The 25499-nt window shown below is 40.5% G+C and overlaps 1 protein-coding gene across 1 annotated transcript; it reads left to right on the top strand.

Moving 5' to 3' along the window:
• Nucleotides 1-1266: 1266 nt before the first annotated feature.
• On the top strand, nt 1267-24356 carry tmem150b (transmembrane protein 150B). The gene is made up of 6 exons (XM_076265925.1): nt 1267-1368; nt 3541-3600; nt 6494-6561; nt 15397-15524; nt 17721-17898; nt 18741-24356. The coding sequence occupies exons 1-6, from the start codon at nt 1304-1306 to the stop codon at nt 18935-18937; spliced, it is 696 nt and encodes a 231-aa protein (XP_076122040.1). The 5' UTR covers nt 1267-1303; the 3' UTR covers nt 18938-24356.
• Nucleotides 24357-25499: the final 1143 nt, after the last annotated feature.

Raw genomic sequence — 25499 nt, forward strand, 5'->3', positions numbered from 1 at the left:
TCTGTGTCATATGTAGGCCTACATCTGTGTCTGTGCATGGGTGGTTATGTGTTGGGGGTGGTTGTCTTCTCAATGTTAATGCCAAGCACAAAGTTCACTCAAAATGAAGGGGAAGTTGTGAAAAAATAACTTTGAGTAGATGATCCAAAGAAATGTTTTTCATTAGTTTGTCTCGAGTTTTTGTGACAATCCAACATATTTTAGATTTCTATGTTTATCTTCTAAGTTCTTATTTTGCAAACTGTACTCATTTTTCACAACTTAATGTTGTGATATCACTACTGCTGATTATCAGTGCTTCATGTATGTATCTTAGAACATTTTAGATGTATGATTAGTTAATTGCTTGGATAGGTAGGCATTCTCTCTTGTCCATTATGTGATTCTGATGAATAGGCATTAGTCTAATATTAGTCAGTTTAGTTTAGTAAGTTCAAAGCACATCCCCTTTACGTCCTGTTGTTTTATTTCTGATTTCAGCAACCCAGTGCAGAGTGTTGTGCATTAGATCAGGTTTGATTTCATTACAAATTTGTACTGATTCAGTTCATATCAGGACTAATAATGCTTAAGCTTTAGAATTAGAATGAACTTATGTAATTAAGACATTTCATGTATTCTGAACTGAAAAAAATAATACGAAGGAATATATTCATGGCATAAATCACACCTAACACAGTAATTAACAGGTCATGTTATGAAGGTTAGTTTCCTACCAGAAACAAATGAAAGACAGAGATCAAAGTACACTCAGATAAGGAGTTGGTCTAATCTAGACAATATTGTAACATTACTTTCTTTGAGCAAGGAGGGGCTTGGGTTTAGACAAAAGTTGGGACTGCTGTGGTTTGTACTTACACTAGGCATTTCAAGGTTGTCTCTCATGGATAGGTGTTGACCAATTGCATTGGTATGTAATGTTCTTTTATTTGTTATCAACTTAGATGTTGCTCTCAGTATGCTTTAAAAGAATGTTTTTATTTAAACCCCAATAGCTTACAGTTACTAAGAGTTACTGTTGTCATACTAGCCTATTACTCATTCATGTGGATTCTGGGATTCAAAGTTTTAACTTTTAATGTTTTCACGACTCAAGGCAAATAGGAGATATCCCTCATTATGTTATGATAGCTTTGTTTATTAATAGAAAATACATTTATATTCTATATTTGCCTCTGAAACAAAAGGTAAACATTTGGTGTCATACAGTATATAAAATATTTTGCTTTTGAGGACTGACTGTGATGCTTGAGTTGATGATCCCTGTCATGTGAACTACGTACAGATAATCTGATGGTCTATAATGTGGGCCTGGGCATTACTTCCTGTTATCCTGGCAGTAGGAGGCACAGCTGGTATCTGGGCAGTGTGAGTATACATATTTCTTTACCTTGTTTTACACCTGACGTGGTCCTTTGTCTATCCCTGTTCTATCCTGTTCTAAACCATTGAACACGTATCTTTTCATCCCCTTAGTATTTTTCTTTAGTAACTTGATGTGTCTTGGAAATTGGAAAGAGAATAATACCATTTTTCTAAGTCACTTTGCATTTTGAATCATAATGAAGGCCACGCTTCCCTCGGATTAGGGCTTTATGGACGACATGACCAACCGTTCCATGCACCAACAGGTTGCTGGATAAGTTAAATAGCAATTTGCAATGGGCCAGAATAAAGGTGAAGTCAAATAAGTCTAGGAGTCTCTCAATTGTTAAAGGGAAGGTAATAGATAAGAAGTTTGCTATAAATAAAGAAGTGATTCCCACAGTTCTGGAGAAACCAGTGAAGAGTCTGGGAAGGTGGTATGATGCAAGCCTTAGTGATAAATCACAGGTTGAAGACTTGAGACAGGTCACTAAGCAAGGTATTGCAAAAATTGACAAGTCAGGGCTGCCAGGTAAGCTCAAGCTGTGGTGTTTGCAGTTTGGTTTATTGCCTCGGCTAATGTGGCCATTGACAGTTTATGAAGTTCCTTTGTCAAAGGTAGAGGGACAGACCAACCTAGCCAACCTAGACCATGCCTAGGTTGGTTAAGGGTATTTGGATGTGTATTGTGGTAATATGGTGGCAACATGGGGCGTAAGCTAACTGACTAATTTGTTTTGTGCTTGTGATGGGCTGTGCCTAGGTTGATGGTGGTTGGCTACAGTTTTTATGGTTATGGTTCAGTCCACGTCAACGGGACGGACCAACCTAGCCAACCTAGACCATGCCTAGGCTGGTTAAGAGTATGTTGGGTATTGGATATTTTAATGTGGTAATATGGTGGCAGCATGGAGGGGAGTGTCTCCAGGACGCTGGTTTCACTGTTAAGCCTTCATGAGGTGTCATGGGCCTAACTTAACGAAACATCAGTGAATGAGGGTGCCCACTTGGTAACCCCAATGATATGCCGCATACTATATACTGCTGTTGGATGGGCCATTTGTCTTGTGTTTGTGACCATTTGTTGGCGGATTTGTGGGTAGCGTGCTTTTTAAAGTTAATTTGAGTAGGGGCTTCTGAATGTGTTTTTACCTTGGATTTTGGCACAAGGGATTTTAACATCTAATCCTGTGTATTAATGTAATTGCACAACATGCATTTCTCAAAACAATTAGTGCAAACTGCACCACATAGTGGATAACCTCCAAAAGTGTGTATCTTGCTCAAAATGCTTAGTTTATGCCTCAAAACAAAATATGCCAATGAAACGGTAAGTGCACTTAATATGACAGGTCATGATGTCATTGTTTATGTCAAGATAGTCAAACAGTTTTGTCTTGTTGTCCATATGACAGTTTACTCTGTAAGTATTTTCTAATGAACAATGCGCAAGGCAGCATTATTTTCTATTTAAAAACTAAAAAGTTACACATTATTGTGTGTGGCAGGGGTTGATTGCAAGACAGCGAATATGTTTCAAAGTGTTTTTCTGTTGACAGACATTGTGACATTATAATGAAAACAAAGCTTTTACAGCATTATGCAAATAGCAATGACCAATATACAGTAAAACAACACCCCTTGGTCAGAGCTGTGCACCACTGTACATCTTTCTATACATCCTGACAGGTCTGTCAGATCATATATATATATATATATATATATATATGAAGGGTTCAGATGCAAAAGCCTCTAAATGCCACCTATGTCAAAAATGAGATAAAGATGGTGAGGGGATATATATACATGCTAGACAGACTACGACAACGTCAACACATTTGTATGTAATGACACAAGCAATGAAATAAGGTCAATTTGTTTGATGGGCTAGGACTATTCAGCAAGGAACCAGTATAGTGCATTTTGACCAACATGACATAAGCCATTGAAAAAAAAAAAGTAGACATTTGTATAAAATCAGTTGCATGGATGTACAAAAACATTGCTATTTGTTCAAAGTGGGGAAAAATGCTTCAATGATGTGCACAACTGATAAGATGATATGGAGTTTGAACAAAGTTTTGAGAATCTGATCTGAGAAATGCGCCAAAGCAACTGAGAAAAACTGTAATATAACTCCCAAGAAACACCATCACATATTCTTATATTTCCCAGGTATGGAGTTGCAGTATCCAATGAATCTGTTAATCTGACTGCAGGATTCCCATACATCAGGTAAACACCGCACTGCAAGTGCATGTAATTATGTTCACACCTAAAAGTGAAGCAGAACTACAACCCCAAGTCAGAAAAAGTTGGGACATTGTGTAAAATGAAAATAAAAACAGAATGTGATTTACAAATCTTGTCAACACATATTTAGCTGCAAAAATGAGATAGACTAGTCAACATATCAAATGCTGAAAATGACAAATTTGACTATTTCATGGAAATATGTTTGTTTTGAATTTGATGCCAACAACACATTTCAAAAAAGTTATGATAGGGACCACTGTTCTGCTCCACCTCTTCATTTAACAACTTTCTGTAAATGTTTAAGAAACTGAGGAGACCAGTTGCTAGTTTTGAGAATAAATGTTGTCCCATTCCTGCACTATATATAGGATTTCAGCTGCTCAACAGTATGGGGTCTTCTTTACCATCTTTTTTATTCCGTGATGCACCCAATTTGACAGGTCGGGACTGCAGACAGGCCATTTTAGCACCTGGACTCTTCTTCTGTGAAGAAATACTGTTTAAATATGTGCAGAATTAATTTTGCATTGTTTTCCTGAAATATTCAAGGATGTGCAAGATGCCCTAATGTGCAAGAGGCACTAATGTACTTCCACACTGTCATAAATGCTGGGTTTTGAACTGAGCACTATGACAACTTGGATATGTTGGATAGTTGGATAATCCCTCTCCTCTTTAGCCCAGAGGACTCCATGATGGCATCCAGTCCATTGTAAATAAGATCAGGCCCAGATAAGATGATGGCATTTAATCATGTCTAAATACAATTTATTCTTTTGCATGTAAAGTTATTGGAAGTTTTCCCTGAGCCCATACAATGATTTTCTTTACAGAAACAGGTCTGGTGTTAATGCAGTGCCATCTGAGGTCCAAAAGACCATGGCAAATATTGTTTTTCAGCTCTGTCCCGACTCCCTTGTTTGCAAAGATTTCTCTGGATTCTCTCAATATTTTAATGATATACTATACTGTAGATGAAATCCCTAAATATTTAGCAATTTCGTGTTAAGAAGCATTAACTAATTGTTTCATCATTTGCCCACACATTTACACAGAGTGATGAATACCTCCACTTCTAAGAGACTCTGCCTCTCTGTGATGTTCTTTTTATATCCAGTCATGGCAGTTACCCTAATTCAGTGGTCCCCAAACTTTTTCTTCCGAGGGCCAACTCACTATGCCTGGCTCCAAGAGAGGGCCAGAGACTCGGAGTAGTTCTATATCAGTAACCATAAATTGAATATTCTATTACATTTAATCATAGGCTATTGCAATTTAATACCATTGTTAGCTGTGTTTATATTGTCATCATGCCATATCAGTGTAAAATTAAATAATACTAATAAAAAACGTTTGCATTCCCAAAAGTATTAGCAGGGAGTCCCAAAAGTATATTTTGTTAAAAAATGTGTGAACTCTGAATTCTGTGTCTTTGCATACACAGCTAAAGTTGTGAATATCCTACAAATAATTTAAAGTTCTCAAACTATGAGAATTTTATGAAGTGCTGAAGTGGTCTGAAATGACCACCATTCTAACTTTCAGTCACCTGATGAGAACTTTGTGAACTCTTTGTATGAACATTTGAACGAGTGAATAAAAAATAGAAATAATTATTCCAGAAAGTCCCAGAAATATGACTTGAATAGAAGTTAGTTAGTTATTAACAATTAATTGATAAACTTTTAAAATACTTTGAGCAATGATGCAGTTAGCATAGACATCTTGCATTGCAGGTAGGCCTACATTTCATTTAGTTTTCGATGGCAAACACAAAACAGCGCAAAAACAACCACCGGTGGACAAAAAGAGTATTAGAATGAATGAGGGAAATTGCGGAGGTTTTAGTTTGATGATGTTGTACTCCCGTGCGGGCCGGATGCTATACTACGGACATGTTTTGGGGGGCCACCCAAAATGAGGTGGCGGGCCGTAGTTTGGGGACCACTGCCCTAATTACTTGTGAAATATTCCTCCTTTTGTTTTCTTTATCATTACAAACATTTTGTTGCCCCCATCCCAACTTTTTTCTAAATGTGTTGCTGGTTTAAATTCAAAACTAACATATATGTTCCATGAAATAGTCAAATTTGTCATTTTTAACATTTGATATGTTGTCTATGTCCTTTTTGAAGCTATAAATATGGGTTTACGAGATTTGCAGATTATCAAATTCTGTTTTTATTTGCATTTGACACAACGTCTCAACTTTTTCTGATTTGGGGTTGTATACTGTATGACTGAAGAAAACCCTTCAATGCGTGTGTGTGTGTGTGTGTGTGTGTGTGTGTTTGTGTGTGTGTGTCCATGTTCATATGTGTGTGTGTGTGTGTGTGTGTGTGTCCATGTTCATATGTGTGTGTGTGTGTGTGTGTGTCCATGTTCATATGGGTGTGTGTGCAATAAAAGGAAGGAAACCGAAGGGTCAATTCTGAAGCTGATAAAAAACATTTCACAAACACTACATCCTTGACACCCAGAACCTCAATATTTCCTGAGTCTTTATATGTAGTTTTCTTCTGAGAATACATAATTTTACCAAAGTACAGAACATCATCACGACTGCAATTCCGCATCAGGTGTCTTAGGGTCACTTTTATGCAATGCATGAAGCCTGTCTGATGACCGCACTCCTGTATTTCTCCGGTAAAACTTTACTTGACAGTATCGACATAAGAGTGACACTGTCATGACACATGAAACCTAACCCTAACCCTTGCCTAACCCTAGTGCCTTCCATGCAGCGCTGCGTTGGGGGCTTAAAACACCATCGTGCTAAAATACCTCTAGACAAATGAGAGACGTGCTCCTCCTTCAAATATAGCTCGTTGACTGTGAGTGCTAACCATAAAATTCTTCTTTTTTTTAATAGCGCATGTGGTGCCTACAACCCCCAGAGCTGCTGGTTCTCACAGATCTGCAATGTGAGCAGTTTTCTGAGTGAGTGATATTTTCAAATTCAAAAGAAAAAGTCTTCTGTGGTCTCAGTAATAGAATACTCCCTTCATTTTTTCTTATTACGGCTCTGTTTTTGTCTGACTGTATAAAAGCTTATCTTTGCTGATATAGACCAGCGGTTTTAACATTCAAGCCTTTCGTCACTTTGTGTCCTGCTCAGTCTGTGGTGTCTCTTTCTCCAGTCATATGGATTGTGGTGATCCGCTATCAGCAGGTGCGTGACCTGGGTTACCAGTGTCGCCGTACCAACCTGGCAGCCCTGGTTCTCGGCTTCATATCCTCTATAGCAGGGGTCTCCAACCTTTTTGGGAATGAGGGCTACCTGAAGACCCGAAATCATATGGAGGGCTACTCATTTAAAACAAACATACCCTCACCCCTTTTTTGCGAGGGTAGTCCTCCTAAATAATAGGCCTATGTGATTTTTACTTTTAAATGATCATTATTTGTGCAGGCCTATACGTCTTTATATATTAAGCAACTGTATTTTCAAATTTAATATCAATAACCTATGCAACACTACCAACATTTTTGTTCAGTTTGTTCATTTCAAAGTTTGCATGGGGAATCTAATCTATTTTTTTTTTTTTTTTTTTACAAAAAAACTTTCTTTTTGTGCAATTAATAATTTGGGTTACAATTTGTACCCAATTTATACCAACCCACCATTATGAATTCAGGGGATGTTTAAGTTCTGATTTCAGTGGACAATTCGGTTTTAACATTTCAATAGTAATCGCCCACACCACCCTAACATATGAAAACTCCTTTTAAAGTTATTGCACACCTGAAATGATCCATGATCTGACAAAAAAGGGTAATGCACAGTCCTGCTCAGTCATGCATGCTATAACATTTTTAGCGCTATTATACGGCAGTTGCCTACGGAGGAGAAAAGGCCTGTGAGCTAAAGCAATTGTTTTTCAGTCCTTGAACAATCATGCAAGAACCGTATTTGACGAACATGGAATGGCCACAGAACTTTTGCAAAGATATGCTTTCATTGGCTACACCAGACAAGCAAGTTTTTTCCCCCTTTACTGTCTATGCGTGCGAGCAGCGTGTGCGCTCCGCTTCCGTTGTTGTTTAAAGATTGAATGGGAAACGGATTTGAAGCCAAAGGCTAAATTTTAACGCAGCTACAATTTATAAGGTATCACCAATATCAATTTATTGTTACAGATGTATGGCTACATACATTCTTAAAATGGTTCTGGTCTAGACTTAAATATCTATTGAAAACTTCACAATGGAGCGTGTTTTTAGAGCGTGATCTGCAGGTGATCTGTTGGCTATTTTTTAGAAAGTGCGCTGGGGGCGCCTCATAGCCGTCCCGCGGGCTACCTGGTGCCCGCGGGCACCGTGTTGGAGACCACTGCTCTATAGGGATATCTATCCTTGGCAACTTCCAGGTATTACTTATCCCTCTACTCTGATATTTCTCTTTTCATGGTCTCTCTCTCTCTCTCATTACTAGGCTTGCACCGATAGCGCTTTTTTAAGGCTGAGTACAAGTACGAATACTTACATAACATAGCAAAACCTTATGCGCTCTCAGGGACGGACTGGGACTAAAAAAAGGCCATGGACTTTTTTACAATTAGGCCCACCACCATTTGCACGCACACAAACATTAGCTGTCTAACATGTATTATGCCAGTGAAAGTATCACATTCAAAATAGTCAGTTAGATTTGACAAAATTATCGTTATTGATTATTATTTTGCCTTGTACCTTCATTCATATAAGTAGCCTAAACCAACAGGGACATCATATACCATTATGGTAAATGGGGGTCTATCAATAAATTGTCTTGATCTGTTCATCTTTTCAGGTCAGGTTGGTGCACATCATGAAGATGTGTATGGACCTAGGGTTAGACCTATTCCTTGCAAATATGGTGGTTGTGGTAGCACACGTCTAGACAAGTAATGCGACTTATTCTTCGTCATTAAATAATGAAGCAACAACCTGTGTGCTTTGCGCAAGGACAAAAAATAAAACAGAAGCGCCATTACCAACAAACATGCAAATGTGTAGTCTGTGAGAGGCATGGACGTTGGAACCAATTTCTGGTCATCCGTTGAAACAGATTATGTGTACATGGCATCTATCGTGCATGAGCGCACCCAGGCCTGAACCCTTTAAATGATCAGGTCGGACGTTCATCTCCCCCGAGAAAATGTTTGAAATTCTGTTTTCTTAACTTTGTTTGAGATGGAGAGAAATACTAAAGCCTGGGCCCGTCTTCTGTCTGACTCACATCAACATCATCCCACGCATTATAAGCCTACTGGTTAGCACTCTGGACTTGTAACCGGAGGGTTGCCGGCAAGGGCGTAGGTTTGGTCTCAGCTTTGGTGGGGACACATCCCCAACTCCTGTTGTCACGATACCAAGATTATTGTTTCAATAGGCTACCAATAGTAAGTGAAGAATCTCAATTTCGATACTTTTGGGATTTTTTAACATTTGATTTGGTTTGTGTGATTTGTGAGATCATTCACATCAGTGGCAATCATAGAATTTGACTGACCCTCCACACACACACACACACACACATATAGAAAGTGATGGTTGTCATATGTTTCTATTTCTAATTCATATAAACGTTATATTGTTAATTATTTATAGTATTTTATGATCTGCATAATTATTAATAAAACATATTTAGTAATTTGAATACATCACATTGATATTTCAATTATTAGGCTACACTTGTCTTAAAGTTTAATATCATCATTTGTGGTATGTACCTAGGCTAAATCTAACTGAGTGCCTGTAGAACGTGAATGCAATTAGCTTTCAGTCTTTAGGCTAGTGAAAAATAGTTTTCGCAAGGATATGTGGATTCAACATCATGTTTGCTATGTCATAAAATAAATAAATAAAATAAATGTTCAAAAAACTAACAAGTCAAAGAAAATATGTCTGGGATGAGATCATAGAAGAGATATCTGGTGTCTCGCAATGTTCACTTCTATGAGTATGGAAATGCACCATAGTTTATCTTTAATTTCTTTGCATTGTGCAGGCTACATTCACAAATACATTAGCCTACATAAACAGAATAGGAACAGGAAAATGTCTTGGATCGATTGTTTATTGCGACTGCAAGATTGGTAGCCCCATAAACAGTCAGTGATGGTGAGTTATATTCTGTGATATGCGACTATCCGTGCGGCACACCCTTATTCAACATGACTCCTAACTTTGGTTGAAAGATTACAGAAGCTAGATTTAGCTGTGACAATATCCTGGGTAATATCCTAACAGCTAATGCTATTTTACACAGTAAAATGAAAGCCTGGTCATCAGTTGCCAGTTTATGGCTAGTTAATTTGCCTACTTAGACTCTGCATAATGAAAAAGCGTATTATGTCCCCTTTCTTCTTTTTGGGTGGCATAGCTGATCTAGATAGATAGATAGATACTTTATTGATCCCCATGGGGAAATTCAAGCTACAAATCTACAAACCACAAAAAGGGGCAAACATGTAGGCGACATTATGAAGGGCAAAGCCAATATCAAAATGTTTTACTCTGGCCTTTTATGGGGTATGCGTTAACAGTAACTTACCGTTTTCGTTGACACACCCGCTCGCTTGGCTGCCAGTGCAAAGTAGCCTGTGCTTTGACACTCTCCGTGCAAGCGTGCGTGTCAGATAACCTTTCCCCCTCCCCTCGGTTTTTCATTCAATCAAATGACGTTTCTTGTAGGCCTACTGTTGTGCTGGCCAGGCGCGCCTGCAGGTGTACGTCCGTACGCACTGTGCGTAGGCCTACTAGGGGTGTAACGGTTCATGTATTCGTATTGAACCGAAACGGTACGGGCGTCACGGTTCGGTGCATGAATTTACACAGAGAATACACGGTATAAAAATACATAAAACTCGTGTGCGGATTAATTAATGTCATGCGCAATTACTGTTAAAGGCCCAGTATGTAGTGTTTTGATTTTGGCCTACAGAACGTTCGTAAACAATCCTACAAATCGCACCTTTAAGTAGCGAGAGTTACGGGAGTTCTTTAGCGACACCTAACGCTAATCTGTAGCCTCGCCTTAGCTCTGAAGCTCTGATTGGCGCCTATGTTCTTTTTTTGTCAGGTCGTCGGTCAAGTCAGTCAGTCAGACAGTAGGAGTTAAGTCTTATAGAGACGAATGACCCATTAGACCAGCCTCAGACGAGTCCAGGAAGTGACGTCAATTCCAGAAATAAGTACATAATTTACTTTACTCTTTATGGAGAATACAGTGGGGAAAAACGTGTTTTCTTTTACAGTTCATGGAAAAAATAGTCACATTAGGTAGAATCTTTTTATTATTATTCGTAATTCACATGTATTTATTAAATAATCGATCGCGACTGACTGTCCACGTGATCTGCCAGTCAGCTGGGAGGAGCTCGTGACTCACGCATAGGGACTCACGGCAGATATTGCGCGAAATGTTGGTTTATTTAAATGTTGGTATCGTTTAGATGTCCTTCCTATTCATTAACATGAACATGATGACTGACTAAATAAATGACTACGATGTTTAATAAACCATTGTAGGCATACAAGTTATCATTATATCACATCAATTAGTTTTCTGTAGGCTAGTCTAGTGTGACATGCTTTACACTAGGCTACAGCATAAAAATAGGCTCAACAATAGGCTATCAACACGTTTGCAGTATCACTGTTGCAGAAATCACATACAAGAAAGCATCCTCTTGATTGTTTGTACATTTTTGCATATTCCAACATAAGGAAGCAGCATGAGGAAACTTGACGTTTTTCTGCCTTATTTTCTAACTACTTTTACGAGTCTGCAGTATCACCCATAGACAGTAAAAGAAATGGACGAACAGACTCCGTCGTTTTCAATGGGAGGGCACTGAGTCAAATAGAACGATTTTTCAGTTGGTCCCCCCAGTACTGCGCAGACTCACACTTAACTTCGTGACGTTAGCCATCAAACTGAATCTTGTAACTCATATGATAGATACACAGAAATTCTTCTCACACTTCCTTCGCCTTCAAAGTCATCAAAGTTAAACATTTATTTATGTATTATTATTAATATCATCCTCACCAAGTCGTGTTAATGTTGAAGCTACCATACATGATCATCTTCAAAAACAGTCATGCTAAAACAAAACAAAAAAGTTATAGCCTTATTGAAGCTAATCTTCTTTCCACTTTTCCGACCTACGGTCAATCCATCGAAAACCTCTGAAATGATTAGTGCCGTTTTAAAAAAAATTAGGTTTACTTTTTTATTATTATAAGGTTGCCTCTGTGTAATGCTTTACCTTAACATACGGTCGTGTATGCTAGGTTTTGCTTATGAGTTAGAAGCTACCGTCAGACAGTAAGGTGGACTGAGCTTCTTATCCAAACAATACGGTTATCTCCCTACGGCGCGAAAGAGAGATTACGTCAAAGCTAGCTTCCCTCCAACCGAACAAGCTAACCATTCTTCTTACGGGTAACCAACGTTACGGACGAGGTAATGGAGTCTGTTTTGCCTTTGTAGTGTTTATGTAGATTACACAGAAGCTACAATATCGGCACAGGATATATGTTATATTAAGTTATGGTATTTCAAAAAAAATCCTACAATGAATAGACTTCTATGGGAGTTAGCAGAGAGGTGGTCCCTCCAGCCTACGTCGATTCTTCTACTTCCGGGAATTCGCCTGCCCCTGTCAGTACACGATCCGTACCGCCTGCCAGATCCGTTCTGCGCATGTGCATAATCTTGCGCATGCGCAGAAGTTCAACGTCTTTTACGATGGTTTACGACACTACATGATCGGTTCTACGCTTGCGCGATTGTCAGTATTATCTATCCAGAGAACGAGAATGTATAATAAGTCAAGTTAACATTGTTTGTAGCAGTAATAAAGTTCTAATAGTTAAATGTACATGTTTTAAGGAACCAACGGAAATGTATGGAGGCTACCCAGATAGCAAAGAAGGTCGAATCAACGTTGATTGGTCAGGGTTGCGTTTCCTAGCTGCTAACTAAGTTAGCTGCTAGCAACTTAGCTGGTTGCAATGCAATTTCCGCATTGCCAACCAACTAACAGGTTAGCAACTATTAGGGAAACGGTTTGTCAGACGACCGAAATTCAACGATGAATCAACGGCATGAAAACGTGAAGAACGTAAAAAAAAATATTTGTAACTTCTACAGACCAAAACCCTGGATGAGATGTATGAAACAGCTTTCTAGTTTACACTTAAGCTAGGTTACACAATTGACAGCTCTCATTAGCCTACATGCCATCTCCTCACGCTAACTGTTACGTCTTTGTTTTCACATATAACATTGTTATACTTTAATAATGAAATATGAACTGATCTGGGAACTGGATACTTTCATTTAGTGGCCCATAACGTTTGCATGCATGCACGCACGACACCTGCGTAAGCGTTTCAGGAGGCAACACTGCATCAAAACGAGAGCACACATTAAAATTCACACATGGAATGATCATCAAATCAGTCATTCCTTTACTGTGAACTTGCTAGCCTACGTATTTGCCTGTGTAAATAACTCGACTGAATCAAAGACAGAATTGCAAAGATGAGTATGGTCACCTACATTTAGATGTATGCTATTACAACCATGAATAAATGCATTGAGAGAATGAGCCCTATAGGAGGAGGGGGGGGGGGAGGGCAACAAGTAAACTAACTTGCTGTGTTGAGACAAGAACATGGACTCAATGACCGTTTATCAATATCATTTTATTGCATGCATAAATAACAAATCCTTCAAGGCCATAGAGCATATGAGTGTTCATCCTTTTGAAGATGCTCTGCAACTTCTGACTTAACACACTAATAGGCTACAAGAGACTATTCACCTTTCAATATTTTTTTTTAACTACATAAGTACGATCTTATATAAATAACACTTCATTTTAATTCATGTAACATGAAAAAATACATCAGGTATTGTATGCAATTTCAAGCCCATAACATTTTCTAATGTTTTCACAACTATAACATTAAGCATTGCTGCCCATTGCATGAGTACACTGTACAAAGAAATAGTCTATAAAAGGTGTTTGCTGTAATATGTCCTCACTGGACATTTTTTGAAATAGTGTTAAAATACCGTCACACCCCTACCTGACAGTCATGAGTACTTTGGTGGTTTGGTGCAAGGCTATTAAGACTAATGGCCTCCTTACACCAAACAACTTTGACAAGATTTGGGAAAGATTCTTCAAAGATTGGAGTCTTTTGAGTAAAGCTTGAATGGGGGCATTAGTTAAAATACTACAATCTTTTAAGAATCTTTCCCAAATCTTGTCAAACTTGTTTGGTGTAAGGTGGCCATTAGACGTTTCCCCTCCCACTCAAGCAATTAGGACGCCTTTCACACTGCTCCTGCTTGACCTATCCCTTCTGGCAATTTCCAATCAGAGCCATGCAAACATTTTCATCTCACAGAATAGAGTGTGCATGCCTCTCTCTACAAACCATGTGCAGTGGCAGAGTCATAAGCCTCAAAAACATGGCCAAACTTAGATGTCTAATGTCAAAACATGATTTAGATAACTTATTGATGCATTCATCTCCAGTAGGGTTGACTACTGCGATGGGCTTTTCCATTTGGTGTAACTGGGCCGAGTCATCATCTACTTCTTTGGCTTCATGTTCCGAGTCCTTGGGCTTTTCTGTGAAAGAGAATCACCTGGAGTTGACCATTTTTAATGCACTTTATTTACACCAATGTATTATAAGTTTTTATGCAGTGGTGTACAGTATAGAGTGATCACAGGTCATACATTGTGCATGGGTTAAATATCGTTCGCCCCCCTGCACTCTCCTACTGGTTGTTATGAGTAGAGCTTGCCCTGTGTACGCGTTATCTTGCAGCTTCAAGGCCGACTTTGTTTTCTTCAAAAGGCCTAGGCTAAGGCAGCATGAGACACAGTGCAACAAAATGAGACACAGGGCAGCAAACAGAGACATAGGGGGAGTTATGACAGGGGCCTGGGCATTACTTCCTGTTATCCTGGCAGTAGGAGGTACAGCTGGTATTTGGGCAGTGTGAGTATATATTTCTTTACCTTGTCTTACACCTGACGTGGTCCTTTGTCTATCCCTGTTCTATTTACCCTTCAGGAAACCATTGGATCTTTTCTTGTCCTTACTCTTTTTTTTTGTTTAGTTGCTTGATGTGTCATGTCAAAACCTGGAAAGAAATGTATAACTCCCAAAAAACACCATCACTATTCTCTGGATTTTTTTTATTATCCCAGGTATGGAGTTGCAGTTTCCAATGAATCTGTTAATCTGACTGCAGGATTCCCATACTTCAGGTAAACACAGCACTGCAAGTGCATGTACTGTAATACTCTTAGCAACTTATGTTGACACCTAAAAGTCAAGCAGTGACTGAAACTATATGACTGAAGAAAACCCCTCAAACCATGATCAGTTGACCACCTATTGGAGTTTGTTACAAAGTAAATCCAGAGGGGCCCTTTGACTGTGAATGCTAACCATAAAATTCTTCTTTTAATAGCACATGTGGTTCCTACTACCCCCAGAGCTGCTGGTTCTCACAGATATGCAATGTGAGCAGTTTTCTGAGTGAGTGATATTTTCAAATTCAAAAAGAAAAAGTCTTCTGTGGTCTCAGTAATAGAATACTCCCTCCATTTTGTCTTGTTGCTACTCTGTTTACTCTGCAGTTTTTGTCTGACTGTAGAGAAGCTTTTCTTTGCTGATATAGACCAGCGATTTTAACATTCAAGCCTTTCGTCACTTTGTGTCCTGCTCAGTCTGTGGTGTCTCTTTCTCCAGTCATATGGATTGTGGTGATCCGCTATCAGCAGGTGGATGACCTAAGTTACCACCCAGGCATCAACCTGGCAGCCCTGGTTCTCGGCTTCATATCCTCTATAGGGATATCTATCCTTGGCAACTTCCAGGTATTACTTCTCTACTCTGATATCTCTCTTTTCATGGTCTCTCTCTCTCTCTCTATCTTTCTCTCTCTCTCTCTCTCATAACTAGGCTTGCACCAATTTCCCTTTTTTTTAGGCCGTGTACAAGTAGGAGTACTTACATTTGTGTACATGCTTATACCGAGTAGGCTATTCATTTGGCTTACAATCCAGAGCAGGGGATGCACCCCATGCAGAACAGGGAAACACTGCAAAACCAAAATATCCCCCCTTATCTCTAAAAACACATCGCACGTCAGTGTCACACACAAGCCTAGAACCAGGGCTGCCAGGTTGGAACGGCGACACTGGTAACCCCGATTTCTCCACTGATTATTTAAAAAGGGTATAAATAACTGTGGACATGTTGGACAAAATGTTAAAAAAGATGAAAACGCTTCATTTGTTCTGATTCTACTACCCTGGAAATCCAGAGTTCTTGCGAGAGCACAATTTTTTTGGGATGCAGCTGTGGCCCACTGGTTAGCACTCTGGACTTGTAACCGGAGGGTTGCCGGTTCGAGCCCCGACCAGTGGGCCGCGGCTGAAGTGCCCTTGAGCAAGGCACCTAACCCCTCACTGCTCCCCGAGCGCTGCCGTTGTAGCAGGCAGCTCACTGCGCCGGGATTAGTGTGTGCTTCACCTCACTGTGTGTTCACTGTGTGCTGTTTGTGTTTCACTAATTCACCGATTGGGTTAAATGCAGAGAGCAAATTTCCCTCACGGGATCAAAAAAGTATATATACTTATACTTATTTGAACTTGCTCAGCGAGTCACTATGGCAATCAGTAATGATGGCAGCTCATTACCCATGCCCTTGGAGCCGAGCTGCATCAAGCACATCGGTGTATAGGTGGGCCAGAGACGAGTTAAATAGATGACGATAGCGCTGCAACGTCGAAGTCAAGAATCAGTCAGTAAACATTGGTCATAGTATTATTCAATTACATGCAGTGATATTTTCAAATGCGTGCTGTGCCCCCCCCCCCCCCCCCCCCCTCGAGTTAAAGGTAGGTGAGACATTTCTCAATTGCTGGAGTTGGCAACCTTGGTGACACTGTAGCCCAGTGGTCCCCAAACTTTTTCTTCCGAGGGCCAGCTCACTATGCCTGGCTCTAAGAGAGGGCCAGAGACTCGGAATATATCAGTAACCATAAATAGCTTAGCGCTGTGAACAAAGGCAGTCTACCTTAGTTGAATATTCCATTACATTTAATCTATAGGCTATTGCAATTTAATACCATTGTTATCTGTGTTTATATTGCCATCTTGCCATATCAGTGTAAAATGTAGCTTAAATGAAATAATACTAATAATACCATTCTCAAAACTATAAGCAGGGAGTCCCAAAAGTATATTACACAGCTAATTCTGAAGTTCTCAAACTATGAGTTTTATGAAGTGGTGGCAGAAACATCTGAAATGACCACCATTCTAACTTTCACTCACCTGATGATAACTTTGTGAACTCTGTATGAATATTTGAACGAGTGAATAAAAAATATAAATAATTATACCAGAAAGTTCCAGAATTATGACTTGAATAGAAGTTAGTTAGTTATTAACAATTAATTGATAAACTTTTAGAATACTTTGAGCACTGATGCAGTCAGCAGAGGCCTCTTACATTGTTTGCAGGTACAGTAGGCCTACTATACATTTCATTCCGTTTTCGATGGCAAACGCGAAACAGCGCCAAAACAACCACCAGTGGACAAAAAGAGTATTACACGTTTACTGTTATGACCCGCCATAGAGAATGAATGGGGGGAATTACGGAGGTTATAGTTTGACGATGTCATACTCCCGTGCGGGCCGGGTCCTATATACCACGGACATGTTTTGGGGGGCCACCTAAAATGAGGTGGCGGGCCGTAGTTTGGGGACCACTGCTGTAGCCTTTTCATTGTCCCTATCCTGCTATTGAAAACGCGATGGCGGTTGCTAGTTTTTTAATGACAATGACAACTGATAGCATAGACACGTAAACGTAAGGGCACAAAAAACATAAATAAGTCTTATGAATATACAAGTCATACGTTTCAATTAGTTCCAATGTTCTCAGTATGGATACATGTAGGCCTACTCAATAAGGCCGTATCTACCTTGATAATATCAGTGTATCGCTAACATGAAGGATTTGCTCTGTGAATCTTTTGTCTCTCTTTCTCTTCCCTCAGCAGACTGTGTCTTTGGGGATACACCTGTTTGGCGCTTTCCTGGCCTTTATTGTGGGTCTGGTGTACTTCTGGGTGCAGCTGTGGCTCACTTATAAGGCTGAACCGTCTCAGGACCGCTGCTGGCTGGGACCACTACGCTCCGTCCTCTGCAGCCTCTGCACTGTGTTCCTTATTGCCAGTATCCTTAAACCCCACACATGGGTCAGGAGGTCAAAGGTCAAGGATAAAAGGGTCATCATCTTAGCATCTGGGGACGTGATTCCCAGTTACAAGTTAAAGGGACACCAGGCAACGTTTTCGTGTTAATTAATCATCTTCGTAAGTCGGTATATGGTTAAATGACTCATTACAGGGCGAATGAAGACTCTCTCGCCCGCCCCTACTGCCTGTAGGAAGAATATCCCACTTGCAAGTTCAGTGTATCGTACCCGCCGACCTTCAGTCTCACAAAGTCTTAGACATCGCGACAAGCAGGATCAGTTTACATCCTGCATCCACAGCACAGAGGCAGGCTAACGAAACGCTAGAGATTGTTGCAAACGTGTGTATAATGGCAGAGCCGGCGAAGAAGCAGCGAAAACCCTTGATGGAAGATGCAAAGAAAAGGAAAAGAGCTTCAGACCGAGGGAGGGCTCGCACACGTATCGACGTGTACAGATGCTAGGGGGAGTTTCGTAGAGAAAAAGCATCAGGCTTGCCTGGTGTCCCTTTAAATCAGAGATGGATTATCTTTGGTTAACTGCAATTACCAAGAACATGAAAATCCACACGCTCTAGTTGCACAACCATTTCCTGGCCATTTTGCAGAGGTCTAATAATAATAATATATATATCTTTAACTTTAACTAAGGGAGATCTGTTCACACTGCTGCTCAGGCTATTTCATGGTTACCCAGGTCACAACAGTTAATATTGCATCTCTGTGGTTCTTAATCCTGTTGTAATTTCATTGGCCAAATGTAATTTGATGTTGCAACAGCTGCCAGCATATTACACCTTAACTGCTAACCCTCCCCCCAGTGGTTGTGCTGCACAACACGGGCTCCAAGTCTCCTGCAGCCATGTGCGAGTGGGCTCTGGTCATGACCTTTTTCCTCCTCTTTGCCTCCTTTGCCGCTGAGTTCCGGCTCATCGAATGCCACCAGCTCACTGTGCACAAGCAGATGCGGGAAAAGATCACCAGAAGCTGGCTGATGGCCATGAACCCTGAGGGATAGCCTGCATTGTTTGAGCCATCTCCTGGTAGCTCTGGAGTCAGGGGCATTGAACTGAGGGTAAACCCAGTACTGATTATAGGGCCACCAGGGAGTGGGAGGGAGGGCCCTTGAAAAGTCTGGAATATTTATGTTATTATATTTATTATATTATAGGACTGCCTATGCATAGGGCCCAGGATCTTGTGCTACGCCCCTGTCTGGAGTGATCGCTAAAGCACTACAGGATTATGAGTGCTGTTTTCAGAGTGAATTAGCCTATAGACAAGTGCTATTTCAAGAAAAAGTCCTTGTATATGGGTCTAGAGGCATTTCTTAGTAAAAGTTGGGAACAGGACTTTTTATCATAATAATTAACATGTGCTGAATCCAAATAGCCCTGTTCCCAAGCAGAATTTTGAGTTTTTGACCATCTAATTAGCATAAACAAAATGGTGATTTTGGGCACTTTCTTCGGACGGGCATCAAACCATGTAAACAAATTGATATTGTTCACATCTGTGCATCTCAGAAATCTCCCATGGGCAATAAATAAAAAGTAAAGGCTATGAAAACTATAAAAATGCAAAAAAAAACCTATTATTATGCTAATTAACCGTATTATCACCTTATTATACTCTTGACTTTGTTTACGGTCCTCTTTGGCAAAGAGTGTGGCCTGACTTCATTGGTAAACATCTTCTTCGTGGTGGGGAGACACATGTTTGGAGTTTAAAATCATTGGAGTTCCTTTGAACTAATCACTAACAACCAACTAACAAGCTAGCATCATATCCTTGATTCCAAATGGGAAAGATGGCCAGCAGTCACATGTTTCATTTGATTAGATTATTTTAGATTCAACTTCATTGTCATTGTGCAGAGTACTGAAAATATATAAGTGTATGTGCAGTATGAACAGTATAAATATCAGTAGAATATCGCTATGTTTAAGTGTAAGTGTGTACATTTATAAATATAAATAGAATACGGGGGGGCGTTGATGGAAGGGTGTGAGGAACCAGTGATGCGTTGAGCAGTTTTCACCATCCTCTGCCGTGCTTTCCAGTCGGAGGCAGAGCAGTTGCCACCATACTGTGACACAGTTGGTGAGGATGCTCTCAATGGTGCAGCGGTAGAGGTTTAGAAGTTCACCAGGATCTGAGGAGAGAGGTTGTGTTCTTTAGTCTCTTCAGTAGAAAAAAAGCAGAGGCGCACTCAAGGGCTTGATTCTAATACAAATTTGTATTTGAGAGCCGAGGTTTTTTCAACAAGTCTACAGACAAAAAACTGGGAAACATGTTTTTAATGTTAATTGCACATATGGTTGTTTTTTGGTTTTGGGTGTAGTTTATACGATTTGTCTTTTGTGTTGACATTAAGTATTACGGTAATTAACACGTCACGGCTATAAAAAAAAACCTGAACGCTCTGTGACGCATTTCATAATGGAGACATTGATAAAGGGCTAAGCCCGAAACGTTTGTTTCCCAGTTTTTTGTCTGTAGACTTGTTGAAAAAACCTCGGCTCTCAAATACAAATTTGTATTAGAATCAAGCAGGGGCGATTCTAGACCTAGAGCTTTGCTGGGGCACAGGCCCCCAACTCCCAATACATAAAAAAAAAATAATAATAACTGTGCGCGCAATATGAATAAATGGCTAGCCTGATTTGGACCATCACATATCTCCCCTAGGTCACAGACATCCTCCTCCATACTCTGAATAGTTTTACGCCTAGCCCCCATCATGTCCTCATCCGTTTCTTGCCTGTCTCTCCTCCTCCTCCTGCCTGGTATTGGACTGCCCAGCCTGTGCTCTTTCTCCCCTCTCTTCGACCTTCTCCTCCTCCTCCTCCTCCAGCACTCTCTCCCTCAATTGTTGTAGCAGCCTCTATCCAGTAACATCCAAATACATAGTAGGCCTACTCACATGCATTAATTTAATAGGCTTTCCTACTAACACAAGGGAAGCTTATTTTTAGTCAAAAGTGAGATATACTTCCCTCCCAGGCAAGGGTCCTATATACATCCTGGCAATACTGCAGTTCTTTGTAGCTTAAATAGCCTACTAAAGCCTTAATACTGACTTTTGGTGATAATTTGCAAATGTAGCCTATAATAATCTACACAGATGGCTATTCTGATTCTGTGTATTATTATAGGCTACATTTGCAAATGCAGCAAACTTATTTAAGTTTGCCATCAAACCATTGATCAAATCACAGCACTGGCTATTACCAGCATAAATGTTAATGTTACCGTTAATGTGGGCAAAATTATCATACCTCCCTCATCCTGCTCACTGTTCCTCTCCCTCTGTTCAGGAATAATTTTCTGATGTCCATCTCTGAATAGTCAGAAGGCTGTGTTTAGTTTTACAGTAGGACAGCTTCACAAACAGTATAGGCTACTTTTACAGGAGTCTCTACAGTATACGTATACATCCTTATTAATTGTCCGCATGTGTGCATGCAGCCTACGCATGGTGTGAGTGTGTGTGTGAGGGAGAGAGCACAAGCTGGTAAACTGTTGCTAAATTTAGGCTACAATGACGCTAAGCATTGAAAAACAGATGCTAGTTATGTTATGTTACCCTAACACTCTCTAACAGCGATCAACTTGTAATTTTTTCTGTCAAACAAGTTGTGAATTTGTTGTAACATTAAACAGGGGACGACTTACTCTATGCTCAAAGTGATTCCACAATCCACAGTGTATGTGTGTGCAGTACAACGAAACACTCGGAAGAATCATGTGAACGATTTTCATGGTTGTTGCGTTCAATCTTAGCCAGCTACAGAGGTGCTATTTCCTGATTGGCTATTATGGCCCCTTTCTTTATTCCTTGTTTTTTTTATTATTGGCTGGTAAGTGACAGACTCGAGCCATGATTAAAGCAGGCACGGAGATGCGCTCATGAATGCCGTTTCCAGCTAGAGCCGTGCTAGAATTTTACTGGGGCACTGGAGACTTTTACTAAGGCACGTGCCCCAGTGAATAAGGTCTAGTGACGCCCCTGGAATCAAGCCCTTGAGTGCGCCTCTGCTTTTTTTCTACTGTACTCAACCTTTGGATTTCACGCACCAGGCAAAACATCACAAAGTTAAGGCGCCGATTCGCCATTGTTCCCCAAGTTTCTCTTGGCGTCTCTGCAGCCACCACGATGTTTAAAGTGGTTGATCATGTCGAATTTTGCCGAGATTAGAAGTCTTACGGACGCGCAAGCGCGCACGTTATCTACAGACACTGAAATTGAGAATATACTCTTCCCTGACTCAGGCTTATCACTAATAAATCCGTCCATGGAGGACTATACTAAAAAACTTAAGCATCTTGGTGAAAAAGAAGTCAGGCTACAACTTCATGGAGTCACTCTTAGTGAGTATGTGAGAGCAAAAAGAATTCCTAGAGGCCTACGCATCCAGAAGGCACCTACTTTGGGCCGCATGAATGATATGTTCTGCGCTAAATGGTGCGAAATCATGAATAAAGCCTCTCTTGACCTGATGGTGCTTATCATTGAACACACACAGAAATAATTGTTGAAAATTAAGGAGGAAATAACAGAAACTAAAGAGAAGATCCTAGCTTCCATTGAACCACCAGCACATAGAGGACAACTTAAAAGCCACCATGGAGAGATTCGAGGAGACGCAAAAGAAGAAACTCAGCAAACTGCGCAGAGACGATTGATTATAGGGATGGAAAAGTGTATCCTTGGCGTCTCCAACTCTCCGCATCCCCCACAAGACCGAAAAAACAGGTTCGCTTTAGGAACGCAACCCCGTACACCTCTGGCTCCAGCTCGGAATATCTCACTGACTCCGATGGCGATTTTTTATTAGAGGGAGATCACGATCCGCACCAGCGACTGGGAGTACCAACACAGACCCAACGCACCCGCTACACCAAATTCGGAGAAGAACGAGGAGGGGGCAACGTGGAAAGGGGAAGAGGACTGAACAAGAGGGCAGGAAGGAGAAAGGGAGCGACAAATCGATGTACTGAGGCAGATGCCGACCGCCAGGAACTCGTCTTCAACCTTTCCAAGACGCAGTTGAACACACATGAACAACAGATACTCAACAAAGGTTTGTCCTAATCCTAAAAAGGATGGCCCACAGACAGACAGCCCCCAACATGACCAGATACGAGCCCTAAGACCTAAGAGTCAGTTTTGCCCTCCCGTCAACAATGCAGCAATCACTACATTTTGCAATTTAGTTGACAGAGATATTGACGAGATTATATCTGACACCGACTACAAAAGTTACGGGAACCAGGAACGCAAGATCCTCACTCAGTTAGGCAAAAAACAGGACGTGGTCTGGAAACCAGCCGATAAAGGTGGCGGCATTGTACTTATGGACAGAGACGATTACAGAACTGAAATAGCATCTCAACTGTCTAATGCCAGATGCTACATTAAACTAGGGAAGAACCCAACACTTGACTTTAAGAAGGAGATTGACGATTTTCTACACGTTTCTATGGATAAAGGCTACATCACCCAAACAGAACTGAGATTCCTGACCGCTAACCACCCTGTCACTCCAGTCATATACATACCAAAGGTCCGTAAGACTTTGGTGAAGCCTCCAGGGCGCCCTATCGTCGCTTGCAACGACAGCCTGATGGAACCTCTATCCCTTTATGTGGATCGTATCCTGAGGCCACTTGTAGTAAACTTACCTTCATATTTACGTCATAATAATGACTTCATTGAACAGCTCTCCAACGTCCACATTGACTGTGATTCTCACATCATCATCCTGACCACGTTGGATGTGGTATCTCTCTATACTAACATCCCCCACGAGAAAGGTGTCGTGGCCATGGAACATTTCTTAAACCTTCGAACAGACACACATCCCCCGACTCAGTTTTTGATTGACATGATCTCTATGTTGTTATATAAGAATTTTTTTCTGTTTGAAAACCAATACCTGCAGACACAAGGGGCGGCCATGGGATCTAGGTTCTCACCAGATTATGCCTGTCTATTTATGGGATATTTGGAAGAGAGATATGTTTGGAACAACAATCCTTTTGAACAAAATATTTTACTATGAAGATAGGTTGATGGTGTGTTTTGTCTATTCAAAGGCTCGAATGAACCAATTTAATGATTTTGTGACGCATCTCAACAATATGATACATTCAATCAAGTTTGAGGTTGTGATTGATCCGAAATCTGTTTCTTTCTTGGATACTGTTGTACACCTAGAAGGGGGGAATTTACTGACGACACTCTACACGAAACCTACTGACAAGAACAGCATTTTACATGCAACTAGTGCCCATCCTTCCACTCTGAAACGTGGTCTACCATACACGCAGTTCCTTAGGGCGAAATGTATCTGCACCAACACCAGGCACGGCGCTACGGGTGGGCCTGGATGGGCCTAGGCCCACCCACTTTTCAACAGGCCCACCCAAAACTTTTCTTAAAAAAAAAAAAAACTTTTAATAGTTGTTGTTTAGGTACCTTAAACGTGCACAAACGGTCTCGTTGTATCGCTGCAACCAGGAGATGAAGGATAGCTGAGATCCATAACACCTAGCACATCTCTATGGCTTAATAATGGCTTCTGAAATGTTTTTTTTTTTTGCAATGCAGCTTGTTGATATTGTGATCGTTGATCCGATTTGCATTAAAGGGCCTAATGGGTGTGGGTCTTTATGAGCTCTCTTGGAGCATGTTTTACATGACAGATGACGTTGTCAATGAACAAGTTCTGTGCCCGAGGGGTAGGCCTAGTAGCCAGCTGATTTTGCCAGGGCTTCAGCCCCGAATGTATTTTGTACAGTTGACTAACAAATATTTAACCATTATTCCGATCGCGCATTGAAACTTTGAGGTGAGATGGACGTATTTAACATACAAGCGGACACGGGTGAACTCACTCTTCTTCATGCAGCAGATTTAACATGAACGTTATAACACATAATTTGGAACGTAGGCTACGTGCGCGCGCGAGGTTGGGCATGTCATTGTTTGCATTTAATATTTGGTATAGGCCTACGTTACAAGGAAATCATAAGGTCATCAATAACAAGGTGGTGGTGGAGTTATCCTGTTCTCGTCATTTAGACTAGCCTACAAGTTCAGGTTTGTTATCAGCCTCTAGCCTACAGTCTCGAGCTGGCCAAACAGTGGTGGCCTGCTTTGCCTAGTTCGAATTAGTGAGTCTTCAATGTTCCCTTCTCCCTAAGCTAAGCATAACAGACCATATAATGCATATTGCTATTTAAAAGCCACTCTGCTATGTGGCTATATAGTTCGTTTCTAGCAAACAGAAAATGTCAAGATAGCTAAATGTCATTACATCCTCTAATTGTCAAAATGTTATTGTCCATAACATTTAATAAATGTGGTGCAAATGAGGCTTGAGTCAGTGGATTCATTTATGAAAAGCGAGCAGCAAGTCAGGCAAAATGGGAATTATGAAAACCGTTTAGACTCTATGGGCTAAGCCCCGAATGTTTTCAACTGCCCTGCATATTGATTGAAACTATCGGGCAGTGTGATTGATCTGTATTGTTGAAAACCTAAAACAAATGAAATATTCGACTTCATGTTA

Source organism: Alosa pseudoharengus, unplaced genomic scaffold, assembly GCF_046254945.1.
Source record: "Alosa pseudoharengus isolate Yale_2024_CS ecotype anadromous, Long Island Sound unplaced genomic scaffold, YU_APseudo_1.1 YU_APseudo_1.1_scf_4, whole genome shotgun sequence".
NCBI lineage: Eukaryota > Metazoa > Chordata > Actinopteri > Clupeiformes > Clupeidae > Alosa > Alosa pseudoharengus.